The 19,567-nt window shown below is 33.8% G+C and overlaps 1 protein-coding gene across 6 annotated transcripts; it reads right to left on the bottom strand.

The window, feature by feature from the left end:
- Positions 1–4,943: 4,943 nt before the first annotated feature.
- Positions 4,944–19,303, bottom strand: LOC148085056 (tripartite motif-containing protein 16-like). 6 transcript variants are annotated; one of them, XM_087783202.1, is made up of 3 exons: positions 18,977–19,303; positions 7,467–7,570; positions 4,944–7,421 (listed from the first exon to the last, which is right to left on the bottom strand). In XM_087783202.1, the coding sequence occupies exon 3, from the start codon at positions 7,315–7,317 to the stop codon at positions 5,653–5,655; it is 1,665 nt and encodes a 554-aa protein (XP_087639328.1). In that variant the 5' UTR covers positions 7,318–7,421; positions 7,467–7,570; positions 18,977–19,303; the 3' UTR covers positions 4,944–5,652. The 6 variants fall into 6 exon arrangements, with proteins under 6 accessions (XP_087639328.1, XP_087639326.1, XP_087639325.1 ...); XM_087783200.1 differs by having other exon boundaries at positions 4,944–7,398; XM_087783199.1 differs by having other exon boundaries at positions 4,944–7,398; positions 7,479–7,570.
- Positions 19,304–19,567: the final 264 nt, after the last annotated feature.

Genomic DNA, 19,567 nt, shown 5'->3' with positions numbered 1-19,567 from the left:
AGTCCACGCAGTTTGAACTTGGTAGAGGAACTCGTCAGGGGGGCCCTCTGAGTCCTCTGCTATTTGACCTGGCCATAGAACCTCTGGCCACAGCCCTGCGTGACTGTAATGAGGTGTCTGGGATCCGAGGAGGAAACACAGAACACAAAGTGTCATTATATGCAGACGACCTCCTGCTCTATATCTCAGACCCCATCACCTCTCTGCCTTTGGCTTTGTCCCTTTTAAAAGCATTTGGCAAACTCTCAGGACATAAATTGAATGTACAAAAGAGTGAGCTATTTCTATGAAATAAAAACGACTCTGACTTAATATCCAAGCTGCCTTTCAAGATAGCAGAAAACAATTTCTCATATTTAGGTATAATGGTTACGCGAAAATCTAAAGAGTTATTCAAAGAAAACTTTTTAACTTTGACAGCGGAAATTAAACAGACCTTGGCTAAGTGGTCCCCACTCTCCCTGACACTTATTGGTAGGTTAATTCAGTAAAAATGACAGTCTTACCCAAATTCTTATATCTTTTCCAGAATCTTCCAATATTCCTGCCAGCCTCATTTTTTCAGCATTTGGATTCTCTGATATCATCCTACCTATGGAACGGCAAACACGCCCGCCTTAACAAGACTCATCTTCAGAAAGCAAAGACTTTAGGTGGTTTAGCTCTTCCCAACTTCCGACTTTACTATTGGGCCGCGAACCTGCGCTGTCGGACCTCCTGGACCTTCTACCACAAACAGAGCGAAAAGCCAGCTTGGGTAGAACTAGAGTCACAGACAAGCGACCAAATATCACTGCCAGCCTTTTTTGGGCTCCGAGTTACCAACAACTTCTGGTAAATCAATTTCAAATCCCATAGTTAAACACTCCCTCAGAATTTGGTCTCAATTTAGAAAACATTTCAAACTTAATCGTTTTTCTCTTCTCAGCCCTATATTCTCAAACCATCTCTTTGAACCTTCCATGCAGGATTCAGCCTTCAAGGAATGGCACGAGAAGGGATTAGTTTACTTTAGAGACATTATTAAAGACAACACCGTTCTCTCTTTTGAACAACTAAGAACAAAATATAATCTTTACAGGTCAAACTTCTTCAGATACTTACAAGCAAGACACTACATTTCATCTAAATTGTCACCTCAAACTGTTAAGGAAAGGAAAATATGAGACGAGATTCTTTCTATGAACCCAACGAAGAAGGGATTTATTTCTGAAATCTATTCTGGCCTCTCTGAATTGACACAGAAACCTACAGATAAACACAAACAGGATTGGGAAGAAGACCTTGGCATCTCCCTGTCTGAGAACAATTGGAAAACTATTTTAGAACTGGTGAATAAATCATCTTTTTGTGCTCGTCACACTCTTCTCCAATTCAAAGTTGTTCACAGAGCTCATCTATCAAAAACCAAACTGTCAGGAATATATCCGGAGGTCAGTCCACTATGTGACAGATGCAAGATCCTAGAAGGCTCCTTAGGCCACATGTTCTGGACGTGTCAGAGCCTACAAAAGTACTGGGAAAACATTTTCAAGTCCCTATCAAAAATTGTGGAAACGGATATTAGACCAAGCCCACTCATTGCTCTTTTCGGTTTCACGGGAGAGATAAAAAACATAACAGCGAACAACCAGCGTCTAGTCTCTCTCTGCTCTCTCTTGGCACGAGGGCCATCTTGCTCAGGTGGGAAGACACTGCCCCGCCCACACATACTCTGGCTCAGAGATGTCAGGTCCTGCCTCAGAATGGAAAAGATCAGATATGTCTTGACAAAATCGAAGAAAGCATTCCACAACACATGGCTACTCTTTTCTCAAATGGTTTAACACCTTGTAAATGTCTGGAATTGGTTTTAACATCCATTAAGATACATGTCGATTGCAAAGAATAGCGATTTAGAGAGAGCAGTGACAAGGGGATTACTTTATTTATTTATTTATTTTCTTATTGTCATTTTTGTTACCATTTGTATTAAAGAAAAAAAAGAGCATATACACTGTGTGTAACGGATGTACCTGCGGGTCAATGTTGCTGCTTGATCATGCTCAATAAAAAATATTTTGAATCAAAAAACATGTTTATACATCAGAACCAGAATTATTAGTATTTCAATTGCTAGTGAATTGTTCCACCAACAGTAAAATAAATGTGCAAAATGGAAAGTATGGACTGTTGCACTAATTTTGTGTTATTTGTATTAATTAATTCATTATTAACATGTACTTCCGCTTCCGCTTAGTTTTTACTCTTGGCCTGGCCATTTCTAATGTATCTGTACATGATGTCCATCTGAGTGATCATTCTCTTGTTTAACCTGGACTTCATCCCTGAACCTAAGCCTTTGAAAGTTAGGTCTCAGAGGCGTGTCATCTCAGCCGATACTGCAGACAGTTTTTCTGCTATGTTTGACGCTCTTTCCTTTGATGACTGCACAGACGTGGACAGTTTGATTCACTGTTTCACTGATCATTGTGTTGAAATACTGGATCAAACCTGTTAAATCGAACTTGAAAATTCAGAAAAAACGGTGCCCTTGGACAAATGAAGATCTCCTGAGTCTGAAGAGACTTTGTCGAAAGACTGAGCGTCTCTGGAAGTCCACTAAACTTGAGGTGCACAGACTTCACCTCAGGGATCTGTTGACTTCTTACAATGAGATGGTGGAAACTGCTAGATCTGATTACATCAGAAAACTGGTAGCAGCAAATAGGAAAAACCCCAAAGTTTTGTTTGAAACCATTAATTCTCTTGTGTCTCCTGCTCCTCAAATCACGCCTGTCTTCTGTGAAGCTGACAGCAATGCATTGTTGAGATTTTTCATTGACAAAATTAAATTGATCAAAGAGAAAATCTCTCCCCCTTTGTTTGGAACCCCTACTGTCTCTGAGCCCATCTCCTCCTCTTGGTCCTCCTTCACTGCTGTATCTTTGGGTGATATTTCAGCACTAGTGAACAAGATGAAACCATCCTCTTGCTCAGATGACGTCCTTCCTTGTAGGCTTTTTATCAAAGTATTTGATGTAATTGGCCCCTGGGTTACCAATATGGTGAACCTCTCCCTTTCCACAGGGGTTTTTCCCAATGCATTTAAACATGCCATTGTGGAGCCTCTGCTCAAAAAACCAGGCTTACACCCAACTGACCTCAGTAATTTCAGGCCTATTTCTAAGCTCCCTTTCTTGTCCAAGATCTTGGAGAAGGTGGTGTCTGAGCAGCTGTCTTTGTTCCTGGATCAGAGCGACATCCATGAGAGGTTTCAGTCTGGCTTCCGTAAACATCACTCTACGGAGACAGCTTTATTGAAGGTGTCCAGTGACATCATGATGTTTTGGTTCTCTTGGATCTGTCCTCAGCCTTTGACACAGTTGATCACCAGATCCTGCTGAGAAGACTAAGGGATGAAGTGGGACTGTCTGGGTCTGTGTTAGAATGGTTCTCATCTTACCTTTCTGGGCGCAGTTTTAGTGTATCTGCCAATCAAATGAGGTCTGAATCGGCAGATCTGTTGTGTGGAGTCCCTCAAGGTTCTGTTCTGGGTCCTTTATTGTTTTTGCTGTACTTGATTCCCCTCGGTAAAATCATTCAGAGATTTCCAGATGTTTCTTATGACATTTTTGCTGATGACATCCAGCTCTACTGCTCTTTTGACCCAACTGAGCCCCAAAGGCTGAACAGCTTAGTCAATTGTTTGCTAGAAATCAAACAATGAGTGAAAACACTTTACAGCTAAATGTGGACAAAACTGAAACACTGGTGATTGCTCCTGATGATAAGATTCCAGGGTTGAGTCAGTACTTGGGTGACTTAGGTCAGTCTGTCAAACTGAGCCTGAGAAACCTGGGTGTTGTATTTGATAAAGACATGTCTCTTGTTCAACACTGAAGAAAACTGACCGGAAACTGTTTCCTTCAACTGAGAAAAATCTCTAAACTTAGGAAAATGTTGTCGGAACATGATCTGGATCTTATAATCCATGCGTTTGTTTCTTCTCGTCTGGACTATTGTAACAGTTTGTTTTCATGTCTTAACAAGAAGGATGTGTCTCGTCTGCAGTTGATTCAGAACTCTGCAGCCAGAATTCTGACCCGCTCTAGTAGAAGAACTCACATTTCTCCGATCCTTAAAACTCTTCACTGGCTTCCAGTTTCTTTCAGGATCAACTTTAAAATTCTGGTTCTTACTTTCAGATCTATTCATGGTCAGGCTCCTCCTTACATCACTGATCTGATCCAGCCTTACACCCCAGCTCGGTCTCTGAGATCTGTGGATCAGAATCTACTTATGGTTCCACGCACACGGCTCAGGACCAGAGGAGAGAAATCTTTTCAGGCTGTTGCTCCTAAGCTTTGGAACGATCTTCTCTCTCTTTGCTCTTGATGATCTACTGACTCCTTTAAGAAACATCTTAAGACGTTTATATTTGTTCAGGCTTTTCCTTGAATTTCTCGAACTCCTGTGTTGTTCTCAGTATTATCTTGATCTTTAAAGTATGTACTTTTTTTTTTTTTTTGAGTATTGTTTTGATTGTCTAAGCGCTTTGTGACCCTGGTCTCGAAAAGCGCTATATAAATAAATATTACTTACTTACTTACTTACTTACTTACTTTTGTGTTGTTTGTATTAATTAATTCATTATTAACATGTACTTTTGTGTTGTCACCACATAATATCCACGCTTGTGTTTACAACAATAAAAGTAGTTTTGATTGTGATCTTAGAACGAAGGTGTAAGAAAGTACATATAAAGATGTCGATGTTATATTGAATAAACCAAAGAATATTGCATTTAGAAAATGTGTTTTTGAATTATTGGAATTAGAATATTGAACTCAATGTGTCAAATATATATATAATCTATATATTGATATATTTAGAATAAATGATTCAAAAAGATAATTCATTGATTTAGATCAACATTTCAATAAGAACAAATAATCAATCAATCAAGTTTATTGATAAAACACTTTAAAAACAACAGTCGATACAAAGTGTAGTACAATGACATGAAAGTACTAAGAAAGCAGTTAAAACACAAAAATAAACCAATATCCAATAAAACAAGTCAAAAGCACTAAAAACAGCTCAGAGTCTCACGCTGTGTTAAAAGAGAATAAAAGTGTGTTTTAAGAGGAGATTTGAGTGAATAAAAATCAATGTTTCTATATGTACATTTTTAAAATACAGCATAACTCAACATAACACTGAATCCAAGGATCTGGTTTCTCTGATACAAGATATAGTTTGTGTTGAACTTTCATCTTTACTTCTTTGGAGAAAATCTTTTTTTCACAAAATCCAATTCCTTTCAGACTGTAATATTGAATCAAACAAATGTACATCAATTCATCAATTCATTATTCAATAACATCCAATGAGATACTGTAGTAACCAGGATATACTTGTAGTACTGTGGAGTACTTGAGTAACGACTGCTGCCATCATCACCGGATCATGAAGGTGTTTATTAAAGAAGATTTAAAGAAGACTCGTCATCATCAGGAACAATCCAATCACAGAGGTTCTAATCCAGTCACATGACGTCACTGTGTCTTCACTGCGGCACAAACGACAAACGTTCTCAGAGACGTTCATCCAAACATTGAAGCTTCATGTGATGATGTCACTCCTGGAGACTCACAATCTCACTGGCGTCTACTTCAGCTTCACAAACTCACACGAGGACCAAACACAGACTCCAGCATGAAGAGGTTGAGAGAAGCTGGTCTGGACTCTGTGGAGGAGAGTCATGGTCTCAGAGACGCTGTAGAAGGACAGAAGACCTGCAGAGTGATCCAGGTTCACCCCCACTGTGGAGGCTCTGACACTGGAGACTTCAGTTCTGATGTTGTTGTGTCTAAATAAACAACCAGAGTCGTGACAAGATAAACTCCAAGATTTGTCATTAAATCCAAATTCACTTTCATCTCCTGATCTGCTGATGTTCTTGTATGAAACTGATACTGAAACAGATCCTTCTGTTGTCTTCACCTCCCAGTAACAACGTCCAGTCAGAGACTCTTGACTCAAGACCTGAAGAGAATCTTTGAATCTGTCTGGATGATCAGGACGAGGCTGATCTTCTCCCATGTTTGTCACTTTCTTGTTTCCTTCAGACAACATCAACCATGAGTTTGCAGTGTTTGGATCCAGAGTGATGTCCTGTGAGTGTGTGAGGAACTGCTCTCTGGTCTCTGGAAGGAACATCATGGAGATGTTGGTCCACATGTCTCTCAGAAGGTCCTGGACTTGGTCTCTGCAGGCTGACACGGCTGCTGTTACTTCCTGGAAGCGACGGTGAGTTTGCTCAAGGGTCGTGGAGGAGGTCGTGTCTTCACTGACCTCTGAGAGTGAGGTCGTGTCTTCACTGACCTCTGAGAGTGAGGTCGTGTCTTCACTGACCTCTGAGAGTGAGGTCCAGTTCTGCAGGAAGATGGTGTGACTGTCGGTGAGTGACAGCTGCTGCAGCTCAGCCTCTTTCTTCTTCAGCTCAGAGATCTCCTGCTCCAGCTGCTCCTGAAGTCCTCGGACTCGAGCGTCTTCAGTCTCCTGCAGAGATCTGATCTTCTGCTCCACGTCAGGCATTCTTCTCTGGATCATCTGGAACATCTGGATCATCTGGACGAGGGTCTCCTGACTGTCCTTCACTGCTTCCTCAGCAGAGACTCTGATGTTCTTCTTCTCCTGCTGGAGCAGCTTCACTTCCTTCTCTCTCTTCTGGATCTTCTGCTGGATCCTTCCTTGACTCTGATCCAGGTCTTTGTCTCTCTCCCTCCTCTCTGCTGTGGTCGAGACGATGTCATGATCTTTGTGTTGGTCCACAGCACAGAGATGACAGATGACCTGCTGATCAGAACGACAGAACATCTTCTTCTCCTCCTCGTGTTCAGAGCAGATCATCTCCTGGAGATGCTTGGACGGCTGGACCAGCTTGTGTCTCCTGAAGGCCGGAGCTTCTCGATGAGGCTGAAGATGTTCCTGACAGTAGGAGACCAGACACACCAGACAGGACTTGAGGGCTTTCATCTTCCTCCCAGTGCAGGCGTCACAGGTCACATCTTCAGGTCCAGCAGAGCAGAGGTCCTCAGCTGCTCCAGTCTTCTTCAGCTCCTCCACTAACTCTGCTAACACAGTGTTCTTCTGGAGGACAGGTCTCTCGCTGAAGCTCCGTCTGCACTGAGGACACTCGTAGATGTTCTTCTCCTGCCAGTGACCTTCAACACAGATCTTACAGTAGTTGTGTCCACAGTGAAGAGTGACTGGATCCTTCAGTAGATCCAGACAGATGCAACAAGACAACAGATCAACTCTAGTCTCCATGTCTCTGCGACTGAAACACTCCTTCACAGGTGAACTCTTTTATAGTCTCAGTCACAAGTCTCTGCCACGATCTGCTCCAACCTGTTGATCCACATGAACAGATCCTAATATCATCTACTGTGAGGAGTAACTGAAGTATTAATATTTACCATGTGTCTCACCTGAGGAGAAATAGGACTGATCGAAACTTTCTACATTTGTCAACCTTTAGTTAATGAATGATTTGGTTTCTTTCTTTTCGAATGACATCAATCTGAAAAAAAAAAGAAAAAAGGATGAGAAGTTAGTTTTCCGTGTTAAAGTCACGTTTTAATGCTGTATTTGCAAACTAGGACTTAAAATTATTGATGCTATTTTAGATTCATGATAAATGATGAGACTGCGAGGGACGAGAGACGACGTTAAACATCAGAAACACGTCAGAGACAAACATGGATGTTGAAATAAAGATACATTTGGAAATATCTTCGACTTAATGCACCGAAGCGAACGTAAACAAACACTCGTCTAAATATTAAACAAACGTAAACAAACACTCGTCTAAATATTAAACAAACGTAAACAAACACTCGTCTAAATATGAAACAAACGTAAACAAACACTCGTCTAAATATGAAACAAACGTAAACAAACACTCGTCTAAATATGAAACAAACGTAAACAAACACTCGTCTAAATATTAAACAAACGTAAACAAACACTCGTCTAAATATGAAACAAACGTAAACAAACACTCGTCTAAATATTAAACAAACGTAAACAAACACAAGTCTAAATATTAAACAAACGTAAACAAACACTCGTCTAAATATGAAACAAACGTAAACAAACACTCGTCTAAATATGAAACAAACGTAAACAAACACTCGTCTAAATATTAAACAAACGTAAACAAACACTCGACTAAATATTAAACAAACGTAAACAAACACTCGTCTAAATATTAAACAAACGTAAACAAACACTCGTCTAAATATGAAACAAACGTAAACAAACACTCGTCTAAATATGAAACAAACGTAAACAAACACTCGTCTAAATATGAAACAAACGTAAACAAACACTCGTCTAAATATGAAACAAACGTAAACAAACACTCGTCTAAATATGAAACAAACGTAAACAAACACTCGTCTAAATATTAAACAAACGTAAACAAACACTCGTCTAAATATTAAACAAACGTAAACAAACACTCGTCTAAATATTAAACAAACGTAAACAAACACTCGATATGAAACAAACATAAACAAACACTCGTCTAAATATGAAACAAACGTAAACAAACACAAGTCTAAATATTAAACAAACGTAAACAAACACTCGTCTAAATATTAAACAAACGTAAACAAACACTCGTCTAAATATGAAACAAACGTAAACAAACACTCGTCTAAATATGAAACAAACGTAAACAAACACTCATCTAAATATTAAACAAACGTAAACAAACACTCGTCTAAATATTAAACAAACGTAAACAAACACTCGTCTAAATATGAAACAAACGTAAACAAACACTCATCTAAATATTAAACAAACGTAAACAAACACTCGTCTAAATATTAAACAAACGTAAACAAACACTCGTCTAAATATGAAACAAACATAAACAAACACTCGTCTAAATATGAAACAAACGTAAACAAACACTCGTCTAAATATGAAACAAACGTAAACAAACACTCGTCTAAATATTAAACAAACGTAAACAAACAATCGTCTAAATATTAAACAAACGTAAACAAACACTCGTCTAAATATGAAACAAACGTAAACAAACACTCGTCTAAATATGAAACAAACGTAAACAAACACTCGTCTAAATATGAAACAAACGTAAACAAACACTCGTCTAAATATGAAACAAACGTAAACAAACACAAGTCTAAATATGAAACAAACGTAAACAAACACTCGTCTAAATATGAAACAAACGTAAACAAACACAAGTCTAAATATGAAACAAACGTAAACAAACACTCGTCTAAATATGAAACAAACGTAAACAAACACTCGTCTAAATATGAAACAAACGTAAACAAACACTCGTCTAAATATGAAACAAACGTAAACAAACACTCGTCTAAATATGAAACAAACGTAAACAAACACTCGTCTAAATATGAAACAAACGTAAACAAACACTCGTCTAAATATGAAACAAACGTAAACAAACACTCGTCTAAATATTAAACAAACGTAAACAAACACTCGTCTAAATATGAAACAAACGTAAACAAACACTCGTCTAAATATGAAACAAACGTAAACAAACACTCGTCTAAATATGAAACAAACGTAAACAAACACAAGTCTAAATATGAAACAAACGTAAACAAACACTCGTCTAAATATGAAACAAACGTAAACAAACACAAGTCTAAATATGAAACAAACGTAAACAAACACTCGTCTAAATATGAAACAAACATAAACAAACACTCGTCTAAATATGAAACAAACGTAAACAAACACTCGTCTAAATATGAAACAAACGTAAACAAACACTCGTCTAAATATGAAACAAACGTAAACAAACACTCGTCTAAATATGAAACAAACGTAAACAAACACTCGTCTAAATATTAAACAAACGTAAACAAACACTCGTCTAAATATGAAACAAACGTAAACAAACACTCGTCTAAATATGAAACAAACGTAAACAAACACTCGTCTAAATATGAAACAAACGTAAACAAACACTCGTCTAAATATTAAACAAACGTAAACAAACACTCGTCTAAATATGAAACAAACGTAAACAAACACTCGTCTAAATATGAAACAAACGTAAACAAACACTCGTCTAAATATGAAACAAACGTAAACAAACACTCGTCTAAATATGAAACAAACGTAAACAAACACTCGTCTAAATATGAAACAAACGTAAACAAACACTCGTCTAAATATTAAACAAACGTAAACAAACACTCGTCTAAATATGAAACAAACGTAAACAAACACAAGTCTAAATATTAAACAAACGTAAACAAACACTCGTCTAAATATTAAACAAACGTAAACAAACACTCGACTAAATATGAAACAAACGTAAACAAACACTCGTCTAAATATGAAACAAACGTAAACAAACACTCGTCTAAATATTAAACAAACGTAAACAAACACTCGTCTAAATATGAAACAAACGTAAACAAACACTCGTCTAAATATTAAACAAACGTAAACAAACACTCGTCTAAATATTAAACAAACGTAAACAAACACTCGTCTAAATATTAAACAAACGTAAACAAACACTCGTCTAAATATGAAACAAACGTAAACAAACACTCGTCTAAATATGAAACAAACGTAAACAAACACTCGACTAAATATGAAACAAACGTAAACAAACACTCGTCTAAATATTAAACAAACGTAAACAAACACTCGTCTAAATATTAAACAAACGTAAACAAACACTCGTCTAAATATGAAACAAACGTAAACAAACACTCGTCTAAATATTAAACAAACACTGGTCTAAATATTAAACAAACGTAAACAAACACTGGTCTAAATATTAAACAAACGTAAACAAACACTCGTCTAAATATTAAACAAACGTAAACAAACACTGGTCTAAATATTAAACAAACGTAAACAAACACTCGTCTAAATATTAAACAAACGTAAACAAACACTCGTCTAAATATGAAACAAAATTAAACAAACATTCGTCTAAATATGAAACAAACGTAAACAAACACTCGTCTAAATATTAAACAAACGTAAACAAACACTCGTCTAAATATGAAACAAACGTAAACAAACACTCGTCTAAATATTAAACAAACGTAAACAAACACTGGTCTAAATATGAAACAAACGTAAACAAACACTCGTCTAAATATTAAACAAACGTAAACAAACACTGGTCTAAATATGAAACAAACGTAAACAAACACTGGTCTAAATATTAAACAAACGTAAACAAACACTGGTCTAAATATTAAACAAACGTAAACAAACACTGGTCTAAATATTAAACAAACGTAAACAAACACTCGTCTAAATATTAAACAAACGTAAACAAACACTCGTCTAAATATGAAACAAACGTAAACAAACACTCGTCTAAATATGAAACAAACATAAACAAACACTCGTCTAAATATGAAACAAACATAAACAAACACTCGTCTAAATATTAAACAAACGTAAACAAACACTCGTCTAAATATTAAACAAACGTAAACAAACACTCGTCTAAATATGAAACAAACGTAAACAAACACTCGTCTAAATATGAAACAAACGTAAACAAACACTCGTCTAAATATTAAACAAACATTCGTCTAAATATTAAACAAACGTAAACAAACACTCGTCTAAATATTAAACAAACGTAAACAAACACTCGTCTAAATATTAAACAAACGTAAACAAACACTCGTCTAAATATTAAACAAACGTAAACAAACACTCGTCTAAATATTAAACAAACGTAAACAAACACTCGTCTAAATATTAAACAAACATTCGTCTAAATATTGAACAAACGTAAACAAACACTCGTCTAAATATTAAACAAACGTAAACAAACACTCGTCTAAATATTAAACAAACGTAAACAAACACTCGTCTAAATATGAAACAAACGTAAACAAACACTCGTCTAAATATTAAACAAACGTAAACAAACACTCGTCTAAATATTAAACAAACGTAAACAAACACTCGTCTAAATATGAAACAAACGTAAACAAACACTCGTCTAAATATGAAACAAACGTAAACAAACACTTGTCTAAATATGGAACAAACGTAAACAAACAATCGTCTAAATATTAAACAAACGTAAACAAACACTCGTCTAAATATGAAACAAACGTAAAAACAAACACTCGTCTAAATATGAAACAAACGTAAACAAACACTCGTCTAAATATTAAACAAACGTAAACAAACACTCGTCTAAATATTAAACAAACGTAAACAAACACTCGTCTAAATATTAAACAAACGTAAACAAACACTCGTCTAAATATTAAACAAACGTAAACAAACACTCGACTAAATATTAAACAAACGTAAACAAACACTCGTCTAAATATTAAACAAACGTAAACAAACACTCGTCTAAATATTAAACAAACGTAAACAAACACTCGTCTAAATATTAAACAAACGTAAACAAACACTCGTCTAAATATTAAACAAACGTAAACAAACACTTGTCTAAATATGGAACAAACGTAAACAAACACTCGTCTAAATATTAAACAAACGTAAACAAACACTCGACTAAATATTAAACAAACGTAAACAAACACTCGTCTAAATATGAAACAAACGTAAAAACAAACACTCGTCTAAATATGAAACAAACGTAAACAAACACTCGTCTAAATATTAAACAAACGTAAACAAACACTCGTCTAAATATTAAACAAACGTAAACAAACACTCGTCTAAATATTAAACAAACGTAAACAAACACTCGACTAAATATTAAACAAACGTAAACAAACACTCGTCTAAATATTAAACAAACGCAAACAAACACTCGTCTAAATATTAAACAAACGTAAACAAACACTCGTCTAAATATGAAACAAACGTAAACAAACATTCGTCTAAATATGAAACAAACGTAAACAAACATTCGTCTAAATATTTAACAAACGTAAACAAACACTCGTCTAAATATTAAACAAACATAAACAAACACTCGTCTAAATATTAAACAAACGTAAACAAACACTCGTCTAAATATTAAACAAACATAAACAAACACTCGTCTAAATATTAAACAAACGTAAACAAACACTCGTCTAAATATTAAACAAACGTAAACAAACACTCGTCTAAATATTAAACAAACGTAAACAAACACTCGTCTAAATATTAAACAAACATAAACAAACACTCGTCTAAATATTAAACAAACGTAAACAAACACTCGTCTAAATATTAAACAAACGTAAACAAACACTCGTCTAAATATGAAACAAACGTAAACAAACACTCGTCTAAATATTAAACAAACGTAAACAAACACTCGTCTAAATATTAAACAAACGTAAACAAATACTCGTCTAAATATGAAACAAACGTAAACAAACATTCGTCTAAATATGAAACAAACGTAAACAAACACTCGTCTAAATATTAAACAAACGTAAACAAACACTCGTCTAAATATTAAACAAACGTAAACAAACACTCGTCTAAATATTAAACAAACGTAAACAAACACTCGTCTAAATATTAAACAAACGTAAACAAACACTCGTCTAAATATGAAACAAACGTAAACAAACACTCGTCTAAATATGAAACAAACATAAACAAACACTCGTCTAAATATTAAACAAACGTAAACAAACACTCGTCTAAATATGAAACAAACGTAAACAAACACTCGTCTAAATATTAAACAAACGTAAACAAACACTCGTCTAAATATTAAACAAACGTAAACAAACACTCGTCTAAATATGAAACAAACGTAAACAAACACTCGTCTAAATATTAAACAAACGTAAACAAACACTCGTCTAAATATTAAACAAACGTAAACAAACACTCGTCTAAATATGAAACAAACGTAAACAAACACTCGTCTAAATATGAAACAAACGTAAACAAACACTCATCTAAATATTAAACAAACGTAAACAAACACTCGTCTAAATATTAAACAAACGTAAACAAACACTCGTCTAAATATGAAACAAACGTAAACAAACACTCATCTAAATATTAAACAAACGTAAACAAACACTCGTCTAAATATTAAACAAACGTAAACAAACACTCGTCTAAATATGAAACAAACATAAACAAACACTCGTCTAAATATGAAACAAACGTAAACAAACACTCGTCTAAATATGAAACAAACGTAAACAAACACTCGTCTAAATATGAAACAAACGTAAACAAACACTCGTCTAAATATTAAACAAACGTAAACAAACACTCATCTAAATATTAAACAAACGTAAACAAACATTCGTCTAAATATGAAACAAACGTAAACAAACATTCGTCTAAATATGAAACAAACGTAAACAAACACTCGTCTAAATATTAAACAAACGTAAACAAACACTCGTCTAAATATTAAACAAACGTAAACAAACATTCGTCTAAATATTAAACAAACGTAAACAAACACTCGTCTAAATATTAAACAAACGTAAACAAACATTCGTCTAAATATTAAACAAACGTAAACAAACATTCGTCTAAATATGAAACAAACGTAAACAAACATTCGTCTAAATATGAAACAAACGTAAACAAACACTCGTCTAAATATTAAACAAACGTAAACAAACACTCGTCTAAATATTAAACAAACGTAAACAAACACTCGTCTAAATATGAAACAAACGTAAACAAACACTGGTCTAAATATTAAACAAACGTAAACAAACATTCGTCTAAATATGAAACAAACGTAAACAAACATTCGTCTAAATATGAAACAAACGTAAACAAACACTCGTCTAAATATTAAACAAACGTAAACAAACACTCGTCTAAATATTAAACAAACGTAAACAAACATTCGTCTAAATATTAAACAAACGTAAACAAACACTCGTCTAAATATTAAACAAACGTAAACAAACACTCGTCTAAATATTAAACAAACGTAAACAAACATTCGTCTAAATATGAAACAAACGTAAACAAACACTCGTCTAAATATTAAACAAACGTAAACAAACACTCGTCTAAATATTAAACAAACGTAAACAAACACTAGTCTAAATATGAAACAAACGTAAACAAACACTCGTCTAAATATTAAACAAACGTAAACAAACACTCGTCTAAATATTAAACAAACGTAAACAAACACTCGTCTAAATATGAAACAAACGTAAACAAACACTGGTCTAAATATTAAACAAACGTAAACAAACATTCGTCTAAATATGAAACAAACGTAAACAAACATTCGTCTAAATATGAAACAAACGTAAACAAACACTCGTCTAAATATTAAACAAACGTAAACAAACACTCGTCTAAATATTAAACAAACGTAAACAAACACTCGTCTAAATATGAAACAAACGTAAACAAACACTCGTCTAAATATTAAACAAACGTAAACAAACACTCGTCTAAATATGAAACAAACGTAAACAAACACTCGTCTAAATATGAAACAAACGTAAACAAACACTCGTCTAAATATTAAACAAACGTAAACAAACACTCGTCTAAATATGAAACAAACGTAAACAAACACTCGTCTAAATATGAAACAAACGTAAACAAACACTCGTCTAAATATGAAACAAACGTAAACAAACACTCGTCTAAATATTAAACAAACGTAAACAAACACTCGTCTAAATATTAAACAAACGTAAACAAACACTCGTCTAAATATGAAACAAACGTAAACAAACACTCGTCTAAATATTAAACAAACGTAAACAAACACTCGTCTAAATATGAAACAAACGTAAACAAACACTCGTCTAAATATGAAACAAACGTAAACAAACACTCGTCTAAACATGAAACAAACATAAACAAACACTCGTCTAAATATTAAACAAACGTTAACAAACACTCGTCTAAATATGAAACAAACGTAAACAAACACTCGTCTAAACATGAAACAAACATAAACAAACACTCGTCTAAATATTAAACAAACGTAAACAAACACTCGTCTAAATATGAAACAAACGTAAACAAACACTCGTCTAAATATTAAACAAACGTAAACAAACACTCATCTAAATATTAAACAAACGTAAACAAACACTCGTCTAAATATGAAACAAACGTAAACAAACACTCGTCTAAATATTAAACAAACGTAAACAAACACTCGTCTAAATATTAAACAAACGTAAACAAACACTCGTCTAAATATTAAACAAACGTAAACAAACATTCGTCTAAATATGAAACAAACGTAAACAAACACTCGTCTAAATATTAAACAAACGTAAACAAACACTCGTCTAAATATTAAACAAACGTAAACAAACACTCGTCTAAATATGAAACAAACGTAAACAAACACTCGTCTAAATATTAAACAAACGTAAACAAACACTCGTCTAAATATTAAACAAACGTAAACAAACACTCGTCTAAATATGAAACAAACGTAAACAAACACTCGTCTAAATATTAAACAAACGTAAACAAACACTCGTCTAAATATGAAACAAACGTAAACAAACACTCGTCTAAATATGAAACAAACGTAAACAAACACTCGTCTAAACATGAAACAAACATAAACAAACACTCGTCTAAATATTAAACAAACGTAAACAAACACTCGTCTAAATATGAAACAAACGTAAACAAACACTCGTCTAAACATGAAACAAACGTAAACAAACACTCGTCTAAATATTAAACAAACGTAAACAAACACTCGTCTAAATATTAAACAAACGTAAACAAACACTCGTCTAAATATGAAACAAACGTAAACAAACACTCGTCTAAATATTAAACAAACGTAAACAAACACTCGTCTAAATATGAAACAAACGTAAACAAACACTCGTCTAAATATTAAACAAACGTAAACAAACACTCGTCTAAATATTAAACAAACGTAAACAAACACTCGTCTAAATATTAAACAAACGTAAACAAACATTCGTCTAAATATGAAACAAACGTAAACAAACACTCGTCTAAATATTAAACAAACGTAAACAAACACTCGTCTAAATATTAAACAAACGTAAACAAACACTCGTCTAAATATGAAACAAACGTAAACAAACACTCGTCTAAATATTAAACAAACGTAAACAAACACTCGTCTAAATATTAAACAAACGTAAACAAACACTCGTCTAAATATGAAACAAACGTAAACAAACACTGGTCTAAATATTAAACAAACGTAAACAAACATTCGTCTAAATATGAAACAAACGTAAACAAACATTCGTCTAAATATGAAACAAACGTAAACAAACACTCGTCTAAATATTAAACAAACGTAAACAAACACTCGTCTAAATATTAAACAAACGTAAACAAACACTCGTCTAAATATGAAACAAACGTAAACAAACACTCGTCTAAATATTAAACAAACGTAAACAAACACTCGTCTAAATATGAAACAAACGTAAACAAACACTCGTCTAAATATTAAACAAACGTAAACAAACACTCGTCTAAATATTAAACAAACGTAAACAAACACTCGTCTAAATATTAAACAAACGTAAACAAACACTCGTCTAAATATTAAACAAACGTAAACAAACACTCGTCTAAATATGAAACAAACGTAAACAAACACTCGTCTAAATATTAAACAAACGTAAACAAACACTCGTCTAAATATGAAACAAACGTAAACAAACACTCGTCTAAATATTAAACAAACGTAAACAAACACTCGTCTAAATATTAAACAAACGTAAACAAACACTCGTCTAAATATTAAACAAACGTAAACAAACACTCGTCTAAATATTAAACAAACGTAAACAAACACTCGTCTAAACATGAAACAAACGTAAACAAACACTCGTCTAAATATTAAACAAACGTAAACAAACACTCGTCTAAATATGAAACAAACGTAAACAAACACTCGTCTAAATATTAAACAAACGTAAACAAACACTCGTCTAAATATGAAACAAACGTAAACAAACACTCGTCTAAATATTAAACAAACGTAAACAAACACTCGTCTAAATATGAAACAAACGTAAACAAACACTCGTCTAAATATGAAACAAACGTAAACAAACACTCGTCTAAATATGAAACAAACGTAAACAAACACTCGTCTAAATATGAAACAAACGTAAACAAACACTCGTCTAAATATTAAACAAACGTAAACAAACACTCGTCTAAATATGAAACAAACGTAAACAAACACTCGTCTAAACATGAAACAAACATAAACAAACACTCGTCTAAATATGAAACAAACGTAAACAAACACTCGTCTAAATATGAAACAAACGTAAACAAACACTCGTCTAAACATGAAACAAACGTAAACAAACACTCGTCTAAATATTAAACAAACGTAAACAAACACTCGTCTAAATATTAAACAAACATAAACAAACACTCGTCTAAATATGAAACAAACGTAAACAAACACTCGTCTAAATATGAAACAAACGTAAACAAACACTCGTCTAAATATGAAACAAACGTAAACAAACACTCGTCTAAATATGAAACAAACGTAAACAAACACTCGTCTAAATATTAAACAAACGTAAACAAACACTCGTCTAAATATGAAACAAACGTAAACAAACACAAGTCTAAATATTAAACAAACGTAAACAAACACTCGTCTAAATATTAAACAAACGTAAACAAACACTCGTCTAAATATGAAACAAACGTAAACAAACACTCGTCTAAACATGAAACAAACATAAACAAACACTCGTCTAGATAAAACAAAGATAACATTCTACAAACACAAACTGCTACTTTATGAAACTCACTTCTTCACGAACACATTCAGATCCAAACGTGTAACATTAACTGGAGAAACAAACTTTTAAAGCGTGTTAAACTGTTTTCACTGGTGTCACACAAGTAACGGTCCTACGGAAACATGCAAAAAGGTTCCTAGCGAAAGCAATAATATCGCTGCAATAGTATAAAAGTCTATAGTAATAATAATAATAGTAATAAAACAACTTACATGCTCATCTTCCGAGCGTTGAATTCACTCTTCAGGCTCCACTGGTTTATAAAAAGTCAGGCGCTTATGTCACGATCCGATCAGGGCAGGAGACCCAGATGCGGAAGTCAATATATCCACGGAGGAGAAGTTCAGAAGAAAGTCTTTAATAAATCCAAAACGATCCGTAATAGGAATGAATAGGAACAAAAACAAACAGGCACTCGGTGTGTTGTCTTCGGTCAAGCTTCAATGAGCAGACGAGGCGTGATATCTGGTTTGTTAATATAAACTTGATTCTTTACTAACATGGAACCATTCTCTTGCTACCTTGAACAGACCAACAGGCGGGGCTTCCACGCATGCGCCTCACTGCTGTGGCATGCTGGGTAATGGAGTTCACATGTTATTATACTCATAACATCACATCTTTCCCCCTATAAAATAAATGATATATACCTCTTAAAACAAAGCCATGCTTTTTTCTTACCTTGGTATTTATCATTATTTTCAATCTTTATCGTAACTTTACTTGTAAACAACTTTTCTATTTAACCACTTTTTCTGCAATAGAAAAATAATAAAGTGCAAACTTTCTAAGCATCATAACAC

Source organism: Callionymus lyra, chromosome 2, assembly GCF_982586985.1.
Source record: "Callionymus lyra chromosome 2, fCalLyr1.hap1.1, whole genome shotgun sequence".
Lineage (NCBI taxonomy): Eukaryota > Metazoa > Chordata > Actinopteri > Syngnathiformes > Callionymidae > Callionymus > Callionymus lyra.
The sequence above is the reverse complement of the archived record's forward strand: the minus strand, read 5'-3'. Positions and strand labels throughout refer to the sequence as shown.